This window comes from Rhinopithecus roxellana, chromosome 19 (assembly GCF_007565055.1).
Source record: "Rhinopithecus roxellana isolate Shanxi Qingling chromosome 19, ASM756505v1, whole genome shotgun sequence".
NCBI classification, from domain to species: domain Eukaryota; kingdom Metazoa; phylum Chordata; class Mammalia; order Primates; family Cercopithecidae; genus Rhinopithecus; species Rhinopithecus roxellana.
In genome coordinates, this window is record NC_044567.1 from 81,011,348 (window position 1) to 81,031,005 (window position 19,658).

Below are 19,658 nucleotides of genomic sequence, written 5' to 3' on the forward strand. Positions count from 1 at the left end.
GCTACTCGGGAGGCTGAGGCAGGAGAATCGCTTGAACCTGGGAGGCAGAGGTTGCAGTGAGCCAAGATTGCACCACTGCACTCTAGCCTGGCAACAGAGCAAGACTCTGTCTCAAAAAAAAAAAAAAAAAAGAAAGAAAGAAAGAAAGGGGCCGGGCGCGGTGGCTCAAGCCTGTAATCCCAGCACTTTGGGAGGCCGAGACGGGCGGATCACGAGGTCAGGAGATCGAGACCATCCTGGCGAACACGGTGAAACCCCGTCTCTACTAAAAAATACAAAAAACTAGCCGGGCGACGAGGCGGGCGCCTGTAGTCCCAACTACTCGGGAGGCTGAGACAGGAGAATGGCGTGAACCCGGGAGGCGGAGCTTGCAGTGAGCTGAGAGCCGGCCACTGCACTCCAGCCTTGGTGGCAGAGCAAGACTCCGTCTCAAAAAAAAAAAAAAAAAAAAAAAAAAAAAAAAAAAAAAGAAAGAAAGAAAGAAAGAAAAAGTTAAGTCAGCCAGGCACGGTGGATCACACCTGTAATCCCAGCACTTTGGGAGGCTGGAGCAGGCAGATTCCTTGAGCTCAGGAGTTCGAGACCAGCCTTGGCAACATAGCGAGACCCCATCTCAATTTTATAAATAAAAATAATTTTTTAAAAAATGTGAAGTCATTCATCAACCAGCAGTACATTTCTGCTGAGTGCCTACTAAGTGCTAGGAAATGGGGATGCAAGGGTGAATATGACAGACAGGAACCCTTTAACGGAAAGAAGCTTATGACATAGTTGGGGAGACTCAGTGGGTGAGTAAACAAATTTTTAAAAAATTACAAACTATGATTAAAAAGGAAACAAATAGGTTGCTGAGTTCACGAAATGAAGAACAAGGCTTATTTTAGGCATGGCAGAAAGAAAAGCCTTTGCTACCGATGGTGCCCTCATCACCTCTCACCTGATAACTACAGTAACTGCGACTTCCAGGACATCTCCCTGTTGGTGCCCCAGGGGCACTTGCTACTGAGAATGCTCTTATCTTAGTTAACTGCATGATTAGCTCCCTCCCATCCTTCATGTCATTCCTCAAAAGATACCCTTGGGCCAGGCACTGTGGCTCTGTAATCCCAGCACTCCAGGAGGCCAAGGTGGGAGGACCATGTCAGCCCAGGAGTTCAAGGTTAGCCTGGGCAATATGGTGAAACCTCATCTCTACAAAAAAATACAAAAATTAGCTGGGCACGGTGGTGCGTGTCTGTAGTCCCAGCTACTCGGGAGGCTGAGATGGGAGGATAACTTAAGTCCAGGAAGCAGAGACTGCAGTGAGTTGAGACTGCGTCACTACACTCCAGCCTGGGCAATAGAGTGAGACCCCGTCTCAAAAAAAAAAAAAAAAAAAGATATCCTCTCAAGGAGGCCTGTGGTCATCCTAGTTAAAATTTCACATACACAGACCACTCCTTCCTCCCCCACACATCCACACTTTATCTCCCCCTTCTGAGCTTAATGTTTTTCTTCTTACCACCTATCACAAAACTAAGTTATGAAGCATAATAATAAGCTACATCCTCCTGATCTCACAACCCAGCCTAAAAATTAAAAGATTATCAGAGTTCAAGATCATCCTGGGCAACAAAGCAAGACTCCATGTCTGCAAAAAATACAAAAATCAGCCGGATGCGGTGATGGATGCCTGTAGTCCCAGTTATTCGGGAGGCTGAAGCAGGAGGATTGCTTTATTTAGCCCAAGAGTTAGAGGCTGCAGTGAGCCATAATGCCACTACTTTTGAACAACAAAAGACCTACTAGCTTTATAAAAATTGACTATATTTGATTCCTTCACAGTAGCTGAATATTCTCCTTCTGCCCATGTTGTCATGTTGGGGCAATGAGAAACACCACACATGGCGATCTGGTGGATGCTCAAATCTAAACCGAGGCACTTTGTCACACTGGGTACATTTGATTAGTAATTGTCTATTAAACGGTTTCTCCCTAAGAACATCACAATTTATCTTTATTCATTTATTTAACATTATTGATTTAATCTGCCATGCTTATCTTAGAAACATGGATTTCTCTCGGAAATAAAAACTTTGCCAAAAATCGCACAGCGGACCTTCAACTTCACCTTCATCAAACTAGTTTGAATTTCCTGTGAGCTGAGGAAAGACTTTACCCACGGGGGCTAAGAGAAGGGGAGTCAGAGAACTCAGAAGGCCTGAAAGACTGAAGAGACTGGAGATCTATACAGGGTTCCAAGAAACTTGGTAGGAATTAAGCATTTCACGTAGGAACAGTACGTTATCGGGCGTTTACCCACAGAGATAAATATTTTTTCTTTGGCAGATCGTTCCACAAGGCCGTGGGAGGAATTCCTGGGGAGTTCCCTTAGAATTAAAAAAAAAAAAATCTACTTTATTTATATTCGACCACTCCGTAGACCCATCCCACAGTCTCACAAAACCCCAACTAGAACGGCAGGCAGCCGACTCAGAACCCAGTAAGCGACACTTCCGCGCCTACCCTATCCCTTCCCGGAGCACATCCGGGACTCGGGGAGGCGTGGTCTCTGGAGGCGGAGTCTGGCGCAAGCCGGCCCCCGCCCACCTGGCTGAATTCACAGTCACGCTCGCTCCTTCCGCCCGCCAGGGGTCGCAGGCTGCGAGAGCAGGTTCCTGGTTTGGCAAACACTCGCCCCCTCAGGCTCGTTCATTCTCGCGAGAGAAAGCGCGAGGCCTGCCGGGAGGGAGCGCGGCCGTACTTAGGTTTGCTCAAAATGGCAGCGCTGGAGGAAGAATTCACGTTGTCTTCGATAGTCCTGAGCGCCGGGCCTGAAGGACTCCTAGGCGTGGAGCAGAGCGACGAAACAGACCAGTTTCTAGTGACAGACAGCGGCAGGACAGTCATCCTCTATAAGGTGAAAGCAGTAGGATTGGGAGCGCCCCGACTGCCTTCTCGTCCCTTTCTGAGCGCGGAGCTCGAGCTGCAGTTTCTCACAGCTTCAGAAAGAGATCGTGGAGAAGGGTTAACAGAGACCCGGCTGGGCCTGTCGGGGACGCTGAGTGAGGTCTAGAATCTGGCTTGCTTGCCTTCCTGTAAAGGCGTATTTCCAACTTGCAAGGGCAGAGCGTCTGAGTGCACGTGGGTTAGACTCGGAAAAGAAAGAGAACCTGTGCTTTTGCTTCGGAACTGGCGGAGATGGTATTGCTAAGATTCCCTCCTGGGGTCTTTATCATCTTAGCTGCCCGCGGGAGGATGGAACGGAGATTGGTTGGGCGGGATAGGATGACACTGACAAGAGTGGGAATAGTGGTTTAACCCTGTGTCTACACTTCACACCCCTCTCTTTGTAGGGAGGGACAATTTTAGAGGGTGAGGGACTTTCTTGATAGCTCGGTAAGAATCTTGACTCCAAGTGGCTTGTCTGTTGGCATCTCTGGTTCACGCTGTGCATCCTGGAGTTGAGTCCCAGGAAAATCTGCAAGTCCTGCCCCCATTTCAGCCTAAAGCCTGATAGGGAACACTTCCTAAGCTTGCTTTTGGTGGTCCCATGGAAAGCGGTTACTTTTATCTGGGCTGCTGAACATAGTTTTCTATGTTTTAAAGAAGTTAGCTATCTGCTTTGACGTTTCGAGAACAGGTTGCCAACAGCTCCCTGTACTGTTTTGACTCTGCTGACTCTTGGGTTTTACTTGGGCTGTCAAGTACGTTTACAGTTTTGCAGTTCCTACATAGGAATACAGCGACTGATTGGAGTCGGATAGACATGATCCCAGATGTCTACTTAATTTCCCATGCCCCTGTTCAAAGGCATAACTTCCCATGCCTCTATTCAGAGGCATAATATAATCAATTTTAAATGTACTATTGTTTTTTAACAAAGGGTTGTTTATTTACTTATTTAGGAACGTAGTTATATTTTCATTTTAACTACCCTTTTAAAGTTTTGGCCGGGCGCGGTGGCTCACGCCTGTAATCCCAGAACTTTGGGAGGCCGAGGTGGGTGGGTCACTTGAGGTTCAGGAGTTCGAGACCAGCCAGGCCAACGTGGCGAAATGCTGTCTCTACTAAAAATACAAAAATTAGCCGGACTCGGTGGCGTGTGCTTGTAATTACAGGGCTTTGGGAGGCCGAGGTGGATGGAGCGCCTTGGCGCAATCTCGGCTCACTGCAACCTCTGCCTCCTGGGTTCAAGCGATTCTCCTGCTTCAGCCTCCGGAATAACTGGGGTTACAGGCGCGCGCCACCACGCCTGGCTAATTTTTGTATTTTTGGTAGAGACAGGGTTTCACCATGTTGGTCAGGCTGGTCTTGAACTCTTGACCTTGTGATTCGCCCACCTTGACCTCTCAAAGTGCTGGAATAACAGGCGTGAGCCACTGCAACCGGCCAGTAAATTTTTTAAATGCTGTCATTTTAATGGTTTCTTTTATTGATTATAAATTTAATTGCTTTTAATATTTGACTTAATATTGTATTTATCTTAATTTCATTAGGTTTCTGATCATAAACCCTTGGGGAGCTGGTCAGTGAAACAAGGTCAAATTATAACATGTCCAGCTGTGTGCAACTTTCAAACAAGAGAGTATATTGTTGTACACGATAATAAGGTGAGTTTTAAAACTTTTATATAATATATACAACATAAATGTTGATTATTAACTATTTGTATTTATTATATGTAAATGGAGAATAGAATAGTTTTTAACTAGTATGTTTTGATTTAAGGTTTTAAGAATATGGAATAATGAAGATGTAAACCTGGATAAAGTGTTTAAAGCTACAGTAAGTGTTTGAATTTTCCAACATATTTATTTAGCTTATTGGTGAATTAGAATCATTCATAATAAAGTATGTGTTATTTATTTTAATACTTCTGGGAAAATAAGCTTAAGGTCCTAATGAGGTTTTCATTCTAATTATCTTACAGTGTATCTTGGTAACATGTCTCCGTGAGTTAAGGAGATGAGGATTTATATAATTCATGAATGAGAAATTTACACTTATTTCCATGAGTTTGGATGTTTGGAGTATGTCTTTGTGAGCGCAAAATGAACTTCCTGTACCCTTTCTTAGAATAGGTAGACCCTGCAAGTTTCATGTATTGTACATTTTTAAGAGTGGCATATAATACAGTAAAAATTCAAATCAAAAGATGACTAGCTGTGTTTGTTCTACTAATGACCTAGAGTGTGTGCATTTTTTCTTACTTATAAAATGAGTATCTTAAACTAGGTTAATCTTGAAAGTTCTTTCCAGTTCTAAATGTCTAAATATAATTGGCACATTTTAGAAGTGGCTCACAAGAGGGCTAATTCAGATATAATGCAGTTGTTGCCTGGATCCTTGAAACTTCTAGCCAGCTAGCTGTGCTGTTCCCTGGCTCCAGTCTTTTCATTTACCTTGAAATTTATAACATAATCCTGAATTTTAAACAGTGGGGGTTTATTTGTTGTTGTTTTCCTCACACACGGTGTTAACTGCTTTTTCTGGAATTGCGGGCTGTAGTTTTAATTGTGGCATCAGTTATTATCTAACACCAGAATTGCATGTACCTCTGCATGAATGGCTTATTTGTATCTTCCCCATTTTTAAGAAACCCAGGTTTTAGTCTAACCTCTAGTAGTCACAATGAGTAAACCAAAAGTGAACTTACAGATTAAAGATGGGACTAGGTAGAGAGGATAAGAGAAAAAGTTAAGACTTCTAAATGTGTTTTGTGTTGTAGGTTAGATTTTGGAACCATACATAGTTACAAAGCAAAACTAAATCAAAATGAAAACAAAGCAGTCACTTAAAAAGAAGCCTCCGCGGCTGGGCGTGGTGGTTCAAGCCTGTAATCCCAGCACTTTGGGAGGCCGCGGAGGGCGGATCACGAGGTCAGGAGATGGAGACCATCCTGGCTAACACAGTGAAACCCCGTCTCTACCAAAAATACAAAAAAATTACCCGGGCGTGGTGGCGGGTTCCTGTAGTCCCACGTACTTAGGAGGCTGAGGCAGAAGGATGGCGTGAACCCAGGAGGCGTAGCTTGCAGTAAGCTGAGATCGCATCACTGCACTCCAGCCTGGGCGACAGAGTGAGACTCCATCTCAAAAAAAAAAAAAAAACCTTCTCTAAATATCATTATCTTATTATATTAGGTATAAACTGTTTTAGAATTAAAATTAAAATTGTGTATGTTCTTCCAGTTGTCAGCTGAAGTATATAGGATACTTTCAGTGCAAGGGACAGAACCCTTGGTGCTCTTCAAGGAAGGTGCTGTTCGTGGTTTAGAGGCCTTGCTTGCAGACCCCCAGCAGAAAATTGAAACTGTTATCTCTGATGAAGAAGTGATTAAGTAAGTACCAGTACTTGTAAGTAAATTTATCAAAATAAAAATGCACTGAACATTTTTTTGCCTTGTTCAAAAGTATTTTGGTTATAATGAAAGTAACCTAATTAAAAGTCACTTATAAAACATTGACTAAAATAACGTCCCAAAAAGCCTTTGAGCATGATGATTGAAGAAACCATAGAGTCATATGAGGTCTTGACAGAAATGGATACTCAGTTATCTGAGGATGAAATGGGTTATCCCAAAAGACCAAAATCTTTTTGTTTCTATCATATTGCCCTGACTACCAAGCTCCCATCCTTGTCCCCTGACTAAAAGTACATCATGTTAGTGAAATCATGGTGTGTGTTAAGACCTCTGCATTCCCAGATTCTGAAATAAAACTGGAAAAATGACTCATCAAGGGATAGAAGGACACTTCATGATTTCACGTCTTTCTGATCCTCTTTATTTCATCACATTTCCTGTTCATTGACTTGTTTTCTCCAGGTCCACCTGGTAGAAACTCATTTTCTAAAAGTCAGAGTTCAGACTGGTACTTACAACGTGGACAGTAATCAGTTATATATTAGACTGACCTGATGAATATCTCTAAGGTGTGAACAGCTGTTTTGAGGGAAATCTTTGGAGGGTTTGAGCTCTAGTTGTGGCTTTGCCACAAACTGTGCAGCCAATAACTATGCCTCAGCTTCCTCTGTATTGAGATCTTAATGTTTTCCTCAGAACATGAGTCCCAAAAGTAACTCTGAAAAAAATGAGGTAGGGGAGTCAATTTAATTTTGGGAAGCACTGCATCTCCCCTCTTGGAACTTTAAAATTCACATTATCATCTGGGGAGTTCAACAACCTGCATTTAATCCAGAGCTGCATTTGACAAACACATATTCCTTGTGGTATATGTTTCAAAACGCCAAATTAAGTGTTCTCTGATGTCTCTCTGGTTCTAAAAAATATTTAATGAAAACATTGATTAAATGTTGATTGATATGTGTCTCCCAGCTGGTGATTTTTGCATTATATAATTTTTCTTTTTTCTTTTTTTTTTTTTTTTTTGTAGATGGACAAAATTTTTCATAGTATTCAGGCATCCTGTTTTAATTTTTATTACTGAAAAAGTAAGTGATATCTTCAATTCCTGGCCCATTTTGTGAAATTTCTTTTGAAAAAAAAATTTTTTTTTAGAGATAGGGTCTTGCCCTGTCCCCCAGGCTTGAGAGCAGTGGTGCCGTGATGGTTCACTGCAGCCTCAACCTCCTGGCTCAAGCAATCCTCCCACCTCAGCCTGCCGAGTTGCCGAGTAGCTGGGACCACAGGCATGCACTACCATCCTGGCTTATGTTTTATTTTTTGTAGAGACAGGGTCTCACTGTGTTGCCCAGGCTGACCTCAAACTCCTTGGGCTCAAGGGATCCTCCTGCCTTGGCCTTTTAAAGTCCTGGGATTACAGGTGTGAGCCACTGAGCCCAGCTGTGAAATTTCAAAACCTTTATTTATTTATTTGTTTGTTTATTTATTTATTTATTTATTTTTTGAGACAGAGTTTCACTCGTGTTGCTCTTATTGCCCAGCCTGGAGTGCAGTGGCGTTATCTCGGCTCACCACAACCTCCTCCTCCCGGGTTCAAGTGATTCTCCTGCCTCAGCCTCCCTAGTAGCTGGGATTACAGGCATGCACCACCACACCCAACTAATTTTGTATTTTTTGTAGAAACGGAGTTTCTCCAAGTTGGTCAGGCTGGTCTTGAACTCCCGACCTCAGGTGATCTGCCCACCTCAACCTCCAAGAGTGCTAGGATTACAGGCGTACGCCACTGTGCCCGGTGCAAAACCATTATTTTTTGAATTAAAATGGGACTCCTTATTCTCTCAGAATATCTCTAATTTTTTTTACTTTTTATTTTTTATTTTGCTTTGAGATGGAGTCTTGTTCTGTCACCCACGCTGGAGTGCAGTGGCACGATCTCAGCGCACTGCAACCTCCGCCTCCCGTGTTCAAGTGATTCTCCTGCCTCAGCTTCCCAAGTAGCTGGGACTACAGGCGCCCACCACCACGCCTGACTAATTTTTGTATTTTTAGTAGAGACCGGGTTTTACCATATTGATCAGGCTGGTCTCGAGCTCCTGACCTTGTGATCTACCCACCTCGGCCTCCCAAAGTACTGGGATTAGAGGCATGAACCACCACGTCCAGCCTGTAACTTTTTTATAACCTTTTAAATTTAAGGCTGGGTGTGGTGACCTCATCTCTATTAAAAAAAAAAAAAAAAATACTGGAGCATGACACGCACACCTGTATTCCCGGATATTCAGGAGGCCAAGGTGGGAGGATTGCTTGAGCCTGGGAAGTGGAGGTTGCATGAGCCGAGATCACACCACGGTAGTCCAGCCTGGCCACAGAGCAAGACCCTGTCTCAAAACAAACAAATAAATTTAATTGGATAAGATGTTTTTAAGTACTCATTGATGTAATTAGAATGGGGTGACAACTTCTGGTTTGACATATGTTAAAATACTTGGTTGAAATGGGAATATTTATAAAATAACCTTTTTTTTGTTTGTTTTGCAGCATGGAAATTACTTTGCTTACGTGCAAATGTTTAACTCACGTATCTTAACCAAATATACACTCTTACTTGGACAAGATGAAAACTCTGTTATAGAGAGTTTTACTGCATCTGTAGATCGGAAATTCATCTCTTTGATGTCATTAAGTAAGTTTTCTTTCTTTGAACTTTCAGAGATTATAAATAGAGGAATGTTATCGGATAACGTCTGTTTTTGAATCTTAGACTTTGTGAAGCATTCAGTTACAGCCATTTCTGTGCTTCCTTACAGCATTCATGCCTTCACTTTTTTTTGAGATGGAGTCTCGCTCTGTTGCCCAGGCTGGAGTACAGTGGCACAACCTCTGCTCACTGCAGCCTCTGCCTCCCGGACTCAAACAATTCTCCTGCCTCAGCCTCCTGAGTAGCTGGGATTACAGGTGCCCACCACCACATCCGGCTAATTTTTGTATTTTTAGTAGAGACAGGGCTTCACCATGTTGGCCAGGCTGGTCTCAAACTCTTGACCTCAGGTAATCTGCCTGCCTTGGCCTCCTAAAGTGCTGGGATTACAGGCATGAGCCACCTTGTCCAGCCCATACATTTGCCTTTTGTACTTTGCATGTCTGGCCATGCATTAAATCAGTGATCCTGTGTTTTGAGGGCCTATTGAAGTACTTTAGGTATAGCATCCTTTTCTAACATTGCTTTGTACATTTTATGTCAAATTCACCATAAGCTGGCCGGGCATGGTGGCTCATGCCTGTAATTCCAACACTTTGGGAGGCTGAGGTAGGTGGATCACGAGGTCAGGAGATCGAGACTGTCCTGGCTAACATGATAAAACCCCGTCTACTAAAAATACAAGAAATTAGCTGGGCGTGGTGGCGGGCACCTGTAGTCCCAGCTACACGGGAGGCTGAGGCAGGAGAATGGCGTAAACCTGGGAGGCGGAGCTTGCAGTGAGCTGAGATCCGGCCACTGCACTCCAGCCTGGGCAACAGAGCAAGACTCTGTCTCAAAAAAAAAAAAAATTACCATAAGCGATAAGTAACAATATTAATACCAATGAAAACGAAAAATCACCTTGGCCGGGCGCGGTGGCTCAAGCCTGTAATCCCAGCACTTTGGGAGGCCGAGACGGGTGGATCACGAGGTCAGGAGATCGAGACCAATCTAGCTAACACGGCGAAACCCCGTCTCTACTAAAAAATACAAAAAACTAGCCGGGCGAGTTGGCGGGCGCCTGTAGTCCCAGCTACTTGGGAGGCTGAGGCAGGAGAATGGCGTAAACCCGGGAGGCGGAGCTTGCAGTGAGCTGAGATCCAGCCACTGCACTCCAGCCTGGGCGACAGAGCGAGACTCCGTCTCAAAAAAAAAAAAAAGGAAAAAAAGAAAAATCACCTTTTAGCTGATAAGGCCCAGATTCTTTGAGAGTGTAGTTAGTGAACCATAAACTGTCTATGCTTGGCATTGAATGGCCCCTCTGCTCCTTTTTTCCAACCATTAGATTTAGTGTGCCCTTCCTTGAATAGTGACTGAGACAGATGGGCAAAAGGAGACTAACAGCAGCTTTGGCCCATGCCACTTGCTTTTTATTATAGATTGTAATGCCTTAGAGTCTACCTTTATGAAATGGTCTAAAGTATAACCCCAGTCTTAGGCCTCTAGGGTGGGGAAGAAAAAAAAAAGTCTTTGCAGTACCCTCTCCCCTCCACCCTTCATGGCTGCTTTTGAAGTTGTTCTGAGAAAATGAAGGAGAAAAAAACAAGAGCAATACATAGGAAACATTTCCATATTATCACAATTAAAAATCTTTGTGAAGTTTTTCAGTGTGCAAATGTTTGCAGTGGCTATTTTTTAAAAGGCTCCTATCATTTTCATGTCTTGGGGGTTATTGGAATGTACTTAATGTTTAGCTTAATGAACTTTGAAGGGAGGAAGTGTGAGCCTAAGAGCCATATAAATCTTTATGTAACAATAGGTAGAACCACATGAAACTGCCAAAATTCAGTTGGCCCACAAGAAAGAGCAATTTCATAAGGTTTTCAGGGTGATTAGATAGGAAGAATTATAATAGAATAAGCACGGTGGCTCACACCTGTAATCCCGGCACTTTAGGAGACTGAGGCAGGAGGATTGCTTGAGCCCAGGAGTTGGAGACCAGCCTGGGCAACATAGCGAGACCCTATCTCTAAAAGAAAATTTTTTTTAATTAGCTGGGTGAGGTGTGTGCACCTGTAGTCCCAGCTATTTGGGAGGCTGACGTGGAAAGATAGATCACTTGAGCCCAGTAGGTTCAGGCTACAGTGAGCATGATCACACCACTGCACTATGGTCTTGGGTCACAGAGTGAGATCCTGTCTCACAAAAACAAACAAAAAAGAAATGTAATGTCTAGACCAGATGCTAATTACTTTCTAATGAGGGATACATCCTTTTAGGGACTAGATGATCTGTATTCTAGGCAGTCTCCCTTAATATTTTGTTATTGCAGATATTTAGAGTTTGTATTTCTTGACTATTACATTTCTTACTGAGATTTTTATTAATAATACTCCTTTCCCCAGTTTAAATTTGTAGTATTCTTTAAGAGAAAGCACTGTGAGGGGATTGTTTATTTTTCTGGTTGGCTCTTTTATCAAATTGGTAAAATCTTATAAACAACCTAGTACATTTAACTATGCTAGATATAGAAATACCCTTCAGTAACCAACAACAAATGCTTCTTTCCAACAGGCTCTGATGGTTGTATATATGAAACCTTGATACCAATACGTCCAACTGACCCAGAAAACAATCAGAGCTTAGTTAGATCACTGCTGCTCAAGGCTGTTGTATCTGGTAACACTCAAAACGGAGTTGCACTCACTGCCCTGGATCAGGATCACGTCGCAGTCCTAGGAAGTCCGCTAGCAGCTTCTAAGGGTAACTGACATCCAATTCATTAAGAAGGCCTTTGTATGTTTCCTTCACAGTGTACCTTTTACTGTTCTTTTCTTTTTCATTTTGTTATTACCCAGACTAATTCATTCTCTTTATCAGCATACTCAATTTTTTTGTACCTTCCTAATTCTTCTTGAATTGGTTTTTTATTTTTATTGTGCATTGATTAATCTTTCAGAAACACTTCTTGGTATCACCACCATGCTCATAACTATAATGTCATAAATAAATAAAAATGGTGAATATACTAGTCACCATCATACTAGCCTGCAGGCATTTGAAACATTAGTAAGACTTGCATTTGAGGATTGGATTCTTGGCAACATTTCACAGCATGGAAATCGACTGGACATGGACACCTTGAAATGTGGCAACTAATAGTGTACCTTTGATCTCCGTGACTTCTGAACAGGAGTCTCATCACCACCTCGCCTCCTTACCCACCAACTCCCCTCCAGACTTCCTAGTCAGTCATGAAGAACACGATTGCTCCTTGCCAGTACAGGATCGCAGACCCCAGCCTTCACTAGAAAACTCACTCTATTGTTTAGCATAAGTCCCTTCATAGCCTAGACCCCACCCGCCTTTTCCAGCCTGTTCTCCCAAATTCTGAGCAAGAACCCTCTGTTTTATTCAGGCGAGGCTCTCTATTGACCACAAACTTGATATGCCCATCCTCACCTGTGTAGTTTGTTCTGTGTTTCTCCTGCTTATTAAGATAGGAGCAAGGCCGAGTGCAGTAGCTCACGCCTGTAATCCCAGCACTTTGGGAGGCTGATACGGGCAGATTGCTTGAGGCCAGGAGTTCGAGACCAGCTTGGCCAACATGGTGAAACTCCATGTCTCTATCGAAAATACAAAAAATTAGCTGGGCTTGTGGGCGCACGAGCCCGGAAGATGGAGGTTGCAGTGAGCCGAGATTGCACTATGCACTCAACCTGGTCAACAGAGTGAGACTCTGTCTCAAAAAAAAAAAAAAAAAAAGACGAGATCCTGGTTATAGTGTAATTATACCATGTGCCTGGCACTTTACTAAGATTATCTCATTATTTATATCATTTACTCCTCTAACAGCCATATGGGTGGAAATAAAGTTGTTACTATTCCCCTTTACAAAACAGGAAACTGAGGTATGAGGTAACTAAGTAGTGGAACTAGGCTTCAGCCCGAACAGGTGAACTCTGTTAAGCCATGTCCCATGCTGCTCTTAAGTCCTGGCTCTTCACCCCTTCACTAAGCTGTGCTTCTCCTCTCTCTACTCCCATCTTCCTCTCTTTCTTTTTTTTTGAGACGGAGTCTCGCTCTGTCACCCAGGCTGGAGTGCTGTGGCCGGATCTCAGCTCACTGCAAGCTCCGCCTCCCGGGTTCACGCCATTCTCCTGTCTCAGCCTCCCACGTCGCCCAGCTAGTTTTTTGTAGTTTTTAGTAGAGACGGGGTTTCACCGTGTTAGCCAGGATGGTCTCGATCTCCTGACCTCGTGATCCGCCCGTCTCGGCCTCCCAAAGTGCTGGGATTACAGGCTTGAGCCACCGCGCCCGGCCTATCTTCCTCTCTTTCTTATTCCTGCTCTACCTCCCCACCAAAAACCCCACTAGCTATTATAGAGTTTCCTGTGTCCCATTCTGCGGTTTTTTTGGTCCATATACGAGCAACTACTACTACTTAAGGGTTTTTTCCCTCCTCCTATGTATGCTAGCACACCATACATAACAGTTGTATACCTTGTTTAGTCACCTAGCCAAGATCTCTCAGAGATCTTTCCATATCATATTATTTTTTAATCTTCCTTGGTTTTTGAATAGCTGCATAATAATTCACTGAAGGGCGGCCCCACAGTATGCTTCATCACTCTCCTATTGCCAGACATGAACCATCTATTCTGCTTTTGTAAATTAAGATGAAATTCATATAATATAAAATTAATCGTTTTGTTTTTTTTAATTTTTAATGCTCTTCTTTCATTTCTTTTTTCATTTTTTAACTTTCATTTATCTTTAATTTTTGGTAGGCCCTTGTAGAAGAAAAATTAACTAAAGTGAACAAGTCACTGGTGTTGGTTGTGCATCTACTTCTGTCTAGTTTTTTGTTTTTTTTTTTTTTTTTTTTTTTTTTTTTTTAGAGTTTTAGTCTTGTTGCCCAGGCTGGGGTGCAATGGCGGGATCTCAGCTCACTGCAACCTCTGGCTCCCAGATTCAAGCAATTCTCCTGCCTCAGGCTCCCAAGTAACTGGGATTACAGGCATGTGCCACCACACTTTGCTAATTTTTTTCTTTCTTTTTTTTTTTTTTTTTTGTTTGTTTTTTTTTTTTTTTAATTTTTATTTATATTTTTTTCACTCTGTCGCCCAGGCTGGAGTGCAGTGGCGCAATCTCCGCTCACTGCAAGCTCCGCCGCCTCCCGGGTTCACACCATTCTCCTGCCTCAGCCTCCCTAGAAGCTGGGACTACAGGCGCCCACCACCATGCCCAGCTAATATTTTTGTATTTTTAGTAGAGACGTGACCATGTTGGTCAGGCTGGTCTCGAACTCCTCACCTCAAGTGATCCACCCACCTCAGCCTTCCAAAGTGCTGGGATTACAGGCGTGAGCCACTGCACCTGGCCAACTTCTGTCTAGTTTTAAAACATTTTCATCATGTCAAAAGGAACCTCTGGACCCATTAGGCAGTTGCTCCTCATTCTCCTCTGCCCACTACCCCGGCAACCACCAATCTGCATTCTTCTGTGGATTTGCCTTTTTGAGGTATTTTGTGTAAATGAAATCATACAATACTTTCTGTGTCTGGCTTCTTTGACTTAGACTTAGCCTAATTTTTGTTTTTGTATTTAGTTTTTAGTAGCACTGAGGTCTTGCTATGAGCTCCTCCTGCCTCAGCCTCTGAAAGTGTTGGGATTACAGGAAAGAGCCACCACATCTGGCTAGCCAAATGTTTTTGAGGTTCATCCACATTGTTGCATGTATCAGTGTTTCATTCCTTTTCGTGGCAGAGTAATATTCCATTGTATGTATATAATACAGTTTGTTATCTGTTCATTCATTAATATTTCAGCTATTTCCACCTTTTGGTTATTGTGAATAATGCTATGAACATTGGTGTGCATGTATTTGTGTACCAGTTTGTTGTTGTTGTTGTTGTTGTTGTTGTTGTTTTTTGAGACAGAGTCTCGCTCTGTTGCCCAGGCTAGAATACAGTGGCGCGATCTGGGCTCACTGCAAGCTCCGCTTCCCGGATTCATGCCATTCTCCTGCCTTAGCCTCCGGAGTAGCTGGAACTACAGGCGCCGGCCACCACACCCAGCTCATTTTTTGTATTTTTAGTAGAGACAGGTTTCACTGTGGTAGCCTGGATGGTCTCAATCTCCTGACCTCGTGATCCGCCCGCCTCGGCCTCCCAAAGTGCTGGGATTACAGGTGTGAGCCACTGCGCCCAGCTGTGTACCAGTTTTTAATTCTTTGGGATATATACCTCGCAGGGGAATTACTGGGTCATATGTTAATTCCATATTTAGCTTTTCATTTTTTAATGTTTATGGGTACATAATAGGTGTATGTATTTAAGGGGCACATTAAATATTTTGATACAGACACGCAATGCATAATAATCACATCAGGGTAAATGGGGTACCCATCACTTCAAGCATTTGTCATTTCTTTTCTTTGCAAGCATTTTAGTTATACTCTTCGTTGTTGATTGTGTTTAACTTTTTGAAGAAGTGCCGAATTCCACAGGGGCTGAACCATTTTACGTTCCCACCAGCATTGTACAGTGGTTCCAGTTTCCCTGTGTTCTTGTTCACAAGTGGCTATTTTCCATCATTTGAATTCTGGCCATTCTCGTGGGTGTGAAGTAGTACTTCATTTCGGTTTTGATTTGCATTTCCCTAATGACTAAGGGTGTTGAACATTTTTTCATATGCTCATTGACTTTTTATAGGTCTTCTTTGGAGAATTGTCTATGTGAGTCCTTTGCCAATTTTTTTTTTTTTTTGAGACGGAGTCTCGCTCTGTCGCCCAGGCTGGAGTGCAGTGGCTGGCTCTCAGCTCACTGCAAGCTCCGCCTCCCGGGTTTATGCCATTCTCCTGCCTCAGCCTCCCGAGTAGCTGGGACTACAGGCGCCGCCACCTCGCCTGGCTAATTTCTTGTATTTTTAGTAGAGACGGGGTTTCACCGTGTTAGCCAGGATGGTCTCGATCTCCTGACCTCGTGATCCGCCCGTCTCGGCCTCCCAAAGTGCTGGGATTACAGGCTTGAGCCACCGCGTCCGGCTCCTTTGCCTATTTTTAAATTAGGTTGTCTTTTTGTTGTTGAATTGTAAGCGTTCTTTATATATACTAGACACCATGCCCTTATCAGACATATGGTTTCCACATGTTTTCCGCTGTTCCATCCATAGGTTGTCTTCACTTTGTTGATAATGTCCCTTCATGCACAAAAGTTTTAATTTTCATGAAGTCCAATTTTTATTTTTCTTTGGTTTCTTGTGCTTTTGGTTCGACATCCAAGAATCCATAGCCAAATCCAAGGTCATAACGAGATCCTCACGTTTTCTTCAAAGAATGTTATGGTTTTAGCTCTTATATTTAGGTTGTTGATTCATTTTGAGTTATTTTTGTGTATGGTGTAAAATAAGGGACTAACTTTGTTCGTTTGCATGTGGCTCTCCAGTTGTCCTAGCACCACAGCGGCCCTGGCACCTTTATTGAAAAATCATTTGGCCCTAGATGACTCTCAGTCTATTACACTGGGCCAGTACCGCACTGTTTTGATTACTGTTAACTTTATAAGCAGTTTGGAAATCAGGAAGTATGAGCTCTCCAGCCTTGTTCTTTTTCAAGTTTGTTTTTGTTGTTTAGGCCAACGGAATAATTGCAATTATTCCATGTGATTTTGAAGATTGGCTTTTCCATTTCTGCAAAAAAGAGCGTTGGAATTTTGATTGAGATTGAACTGAGCCTGTAGGTTGTTTTGTGCAGTATTGCCATCTTAATATTAAGTCTTCCAATTGCTGAACACAGGATGTCTCTATTTGTTTATGTCTTCCTTAATTCCATTTAGCAATGTTTTATAACTTTTAGTGTACAATGCTTTCACTTCCTTGGTTAAATTTGTTCCTAGGGGCCGGTCGCAGTAATCACACCTGTAATCCCAGCACTTTGGGAGGCCAAGGTGGGCAGATCACCCAAGGTCAGGAGTTCCAGACCAGCCTGACCAACGTGGAGAAACACCTTCTCCATTGAAAAAAACTACAGAATTAGCTGGGTGTGGCGGCACACGCCTATAATCCTAGCTACTTGGTAGGGGCAGGGGTTGAGGCAGGAAAATCACTTGAACCTGAGAGGTAGAGGTTGTGGTCAGCCAAGATCGCGCTACTGCACTCCAGCCTGGGCAATAAGAGCAAGACTCCGTCTCAAAAAAAAAAAAAAAATATTCCTAGGTATTTTATTCTTTTGGATGCTAATATACATGGTATTATTTTTCTCTTTTTTTATTTTTATTTTTGGAGATGGAGTCTTACTCTGTCACAGGGCTGGAGTGCAGTAGCGTGATCTTGGCTCACTGCAACCTCTGCCTCCCAGGTTCAAGCATTTCTCCTGCCTCAGCCTCCCGAGCAGCTGGGACTACAGGTGCATGCTGCCACGCCCGGCTAATTTTTTATATGTTAGTAAAGACAGGGTTTTGCTGTGTTGTCCAGGCTGGTCTCCAACTCCTGAGCTCAGGCAATACGCCTGTCTCGGCCTCCCAAAGTGCTAGGATTACCAGCAGGAGCCGCCATGCCCAGCCGGAATTTTTTTTCTTAATTTGCTTTTTGTTTTTAGTATATAGGAGCATCTGATTTTTGTATGTTGATCTTGTACCCTGCAACCTTGCTGAATTTGTTTATTAATGCTAATCTTTTCCTGTGGATTCTTCTCTATACAGGATCATGTCATCTGTGAATAGAGTTAGTTTTACTTCCATTTAAATTTGGATTTTTGGCTGGGCGTGGTGGCTCATACCTGTAATCTCAGCACTTTGGGAGGCTGAGATGGGTGGATCACCTGAGGTCAGGAGTTCGAGACCAACCTGGCCATCATGGTGAAATCCCCGTCTCTACTAAAAATACAAAAATTAGCCGGGTGTGGTGGCGTGCACCTGTAATCCCAGCTACTGGGGAGGCTGAGGCAGGAGAATCACTTGAACCCAGGAGGCGGAGCTTGCAGTGAGCCGAGATCGTACCACTGCACTCCAGCCTGGGCGACAGAGTAAGACTGTCTCAAAACAAACAAACAAACAACCAAAAATTGGATTTTTGTTTTTCTTCTTCTTGCCGAATTACTCTGGCTAGAACTTGAATAGCAGTGGTGAAAGTAAGCCTCCTTCTCTTGTTCCTTATTTTAGGTGGATAGTTTTCAGTCTTTAATCGCTCAGTGTAATGATAATTGCGTAGAATAGCAGTGGTGAAGAGGGCAGGGCAGGCACCCTTGTCTTTTTGCTTATCTTAGGGGGAAAGCATTTAGTCTTTCACTGTTGACTGGTGGTAATTGTGGGTTTTTCATAGATGCCCTTTATCATGTCAAGGAAGCTCCTTCCTCTTTCCTAGCTTTCTGAGTTTTTTGTTTGTTTGTTTGTTTGTTTTTTTATTATGAAAGAGTTTCTACAATGCTTTTTGTCAACTGAAGCGATCATATGGTTATTCCCTTTGTTCTGTTGATGTACGTGCTACACTGATCGTGCTACACTGATTGGTTTTCTTCTGTTAACTACCCTTTCATCCCTGGAATCAATCCCTCTTGGTCACGGATCTTAATATTTCCCCTTGGATTTGGTTTGTTGGTATTTTGATGAGGATTTTCTTTTTGCATCTATACTCATGGGGTTATTGCTTGGTAGTTTTTTTTTTGTGTAGTGTCTTTGTCTGGCTTTGGTATCAGAGCATCCAAAAGCCTAAGCGAGTTTAGGAAGTATTTCCTGCTCTTTTATATTTTGAAAGAGTTTGAGAAGATTAGTGTTAATGTTTAAATTTGTAGAATTTACCAATGAAGCCATCTGGTCTTGGGCTTTTCTTTGTTGGTTGTTTTTAATTGTTATTCCTGATTCGTAAAGCCCTCCCTTCCTCAAGGCTCACCTTTCCAGGCTGCTGCTTTTTTTTTTTTTTTTTTTCTTGAGACGGAGTCTCGCTCTGTCGCCCAGGCTGGAGTGCAGTGGCGCGATCTCCACTCACTGCGAGCTCTGCCTTCCAGGTTCACGCCATTCTCCTGCCTCAGCCTCCCGAGTAGCTGGGACTACAGGTGCACACCACCATACCCGGCTAATTTTTTTGTATTTTTAGTAGAGACGGGGTTTCACCGTGTTGAGCCAGGATAGTCTCTATCTCCTGATCTCGTGATCTGCCCACCTCAGCCTCCCAAAGTGCTGGGATTACAGGCTTGAACCACCGCTCCCGGCCTTTCCAGGCTGCTTCTTACCGTGAGCTCTCATTTCTTCCAGCTCCTATGGCAATCACTGTCTTCATAATACATTTCTATAGTAAATAAAGCAAAATGTATATATTTAACTATAACTCCCCCTTTCCCCAAAATATCATATATTTATATTTGGGACTTTTTCTGAATTTATGTCTTATTTTATAGAATGCCTCTCTGTATGGAACATAAAATTTCAAACACTACAGACTTCAAAAGAGTTACCACAAGGGACCAGTGGTCAAGTAAGTTTTTTCACTTGAGTACTTTCTCTGATTTAGTTATTTTGTTGTGTTTTGTTTTGCTTTGTTTTGAGATGAGACCTCACTGTGTTGCCCAGGCTGGTCTTTTACCCTTGGGCTCAAGTGATCCTCCTGCTTCAGAAATGTAGTTATTTTTGTGCCTAA

At 43.0% G+C, this 19,658-nt stretch overlaps 1 protein-coding gene across 3 annotated transcripts in view; it reads left to right on the plus strand.

Annotated features, from left to right (window-relative positions):
- The first annotated feature begins 2,643 nt into the window (after window positions 1-2,643).
- Window positions 2,644-19,658, plus strand: part of NOL11 (nucleolar protein 11) — a 28,189-nt gene continuing 11,174 nt past the window's right edge. For 2 of the 3 annotated variants that reach the window (XM_010379973.2, XM_010379974.2), the window contains exons 1-8: window positions 2,720-2,899; window positions 4,479-4,592; window positions 4,711-4,767; window positions 6,174-6,322; window positions 7,377-7,434; window positions 8,885-9,029; window positions 11,601-11,789; window positions 19,420-19,496. In XM_010379973.2, coding sequence (XP_010378275.1) covers window positions 2,759-2,899; window positions 4,479-4,592; window positions 4,711-4,767; window positions 6,174-6,322; window positions 7,377-7,434; window positions 8,885-9,029; window positions 11,601-11,789; window positions 19,420-19,496 — 930 coding nt within the window. In that variant the 5' untranslated portion in view covers window positions 2,720-2,758. Of the gene's footprint in view, window positions 2,900-4,478; window positions 4,593-4,710; window positions 4,768-6,173; window positions 6,323-7,376; window positions 7,435-8,884; window positions 9,030-11,600; window positions 11,790-19,419; window positions 19,497-19,658 lie in introns of all 3 variants that reach the window. The other variant, XM_030923995.1, reaches the window with a different exon arrangement.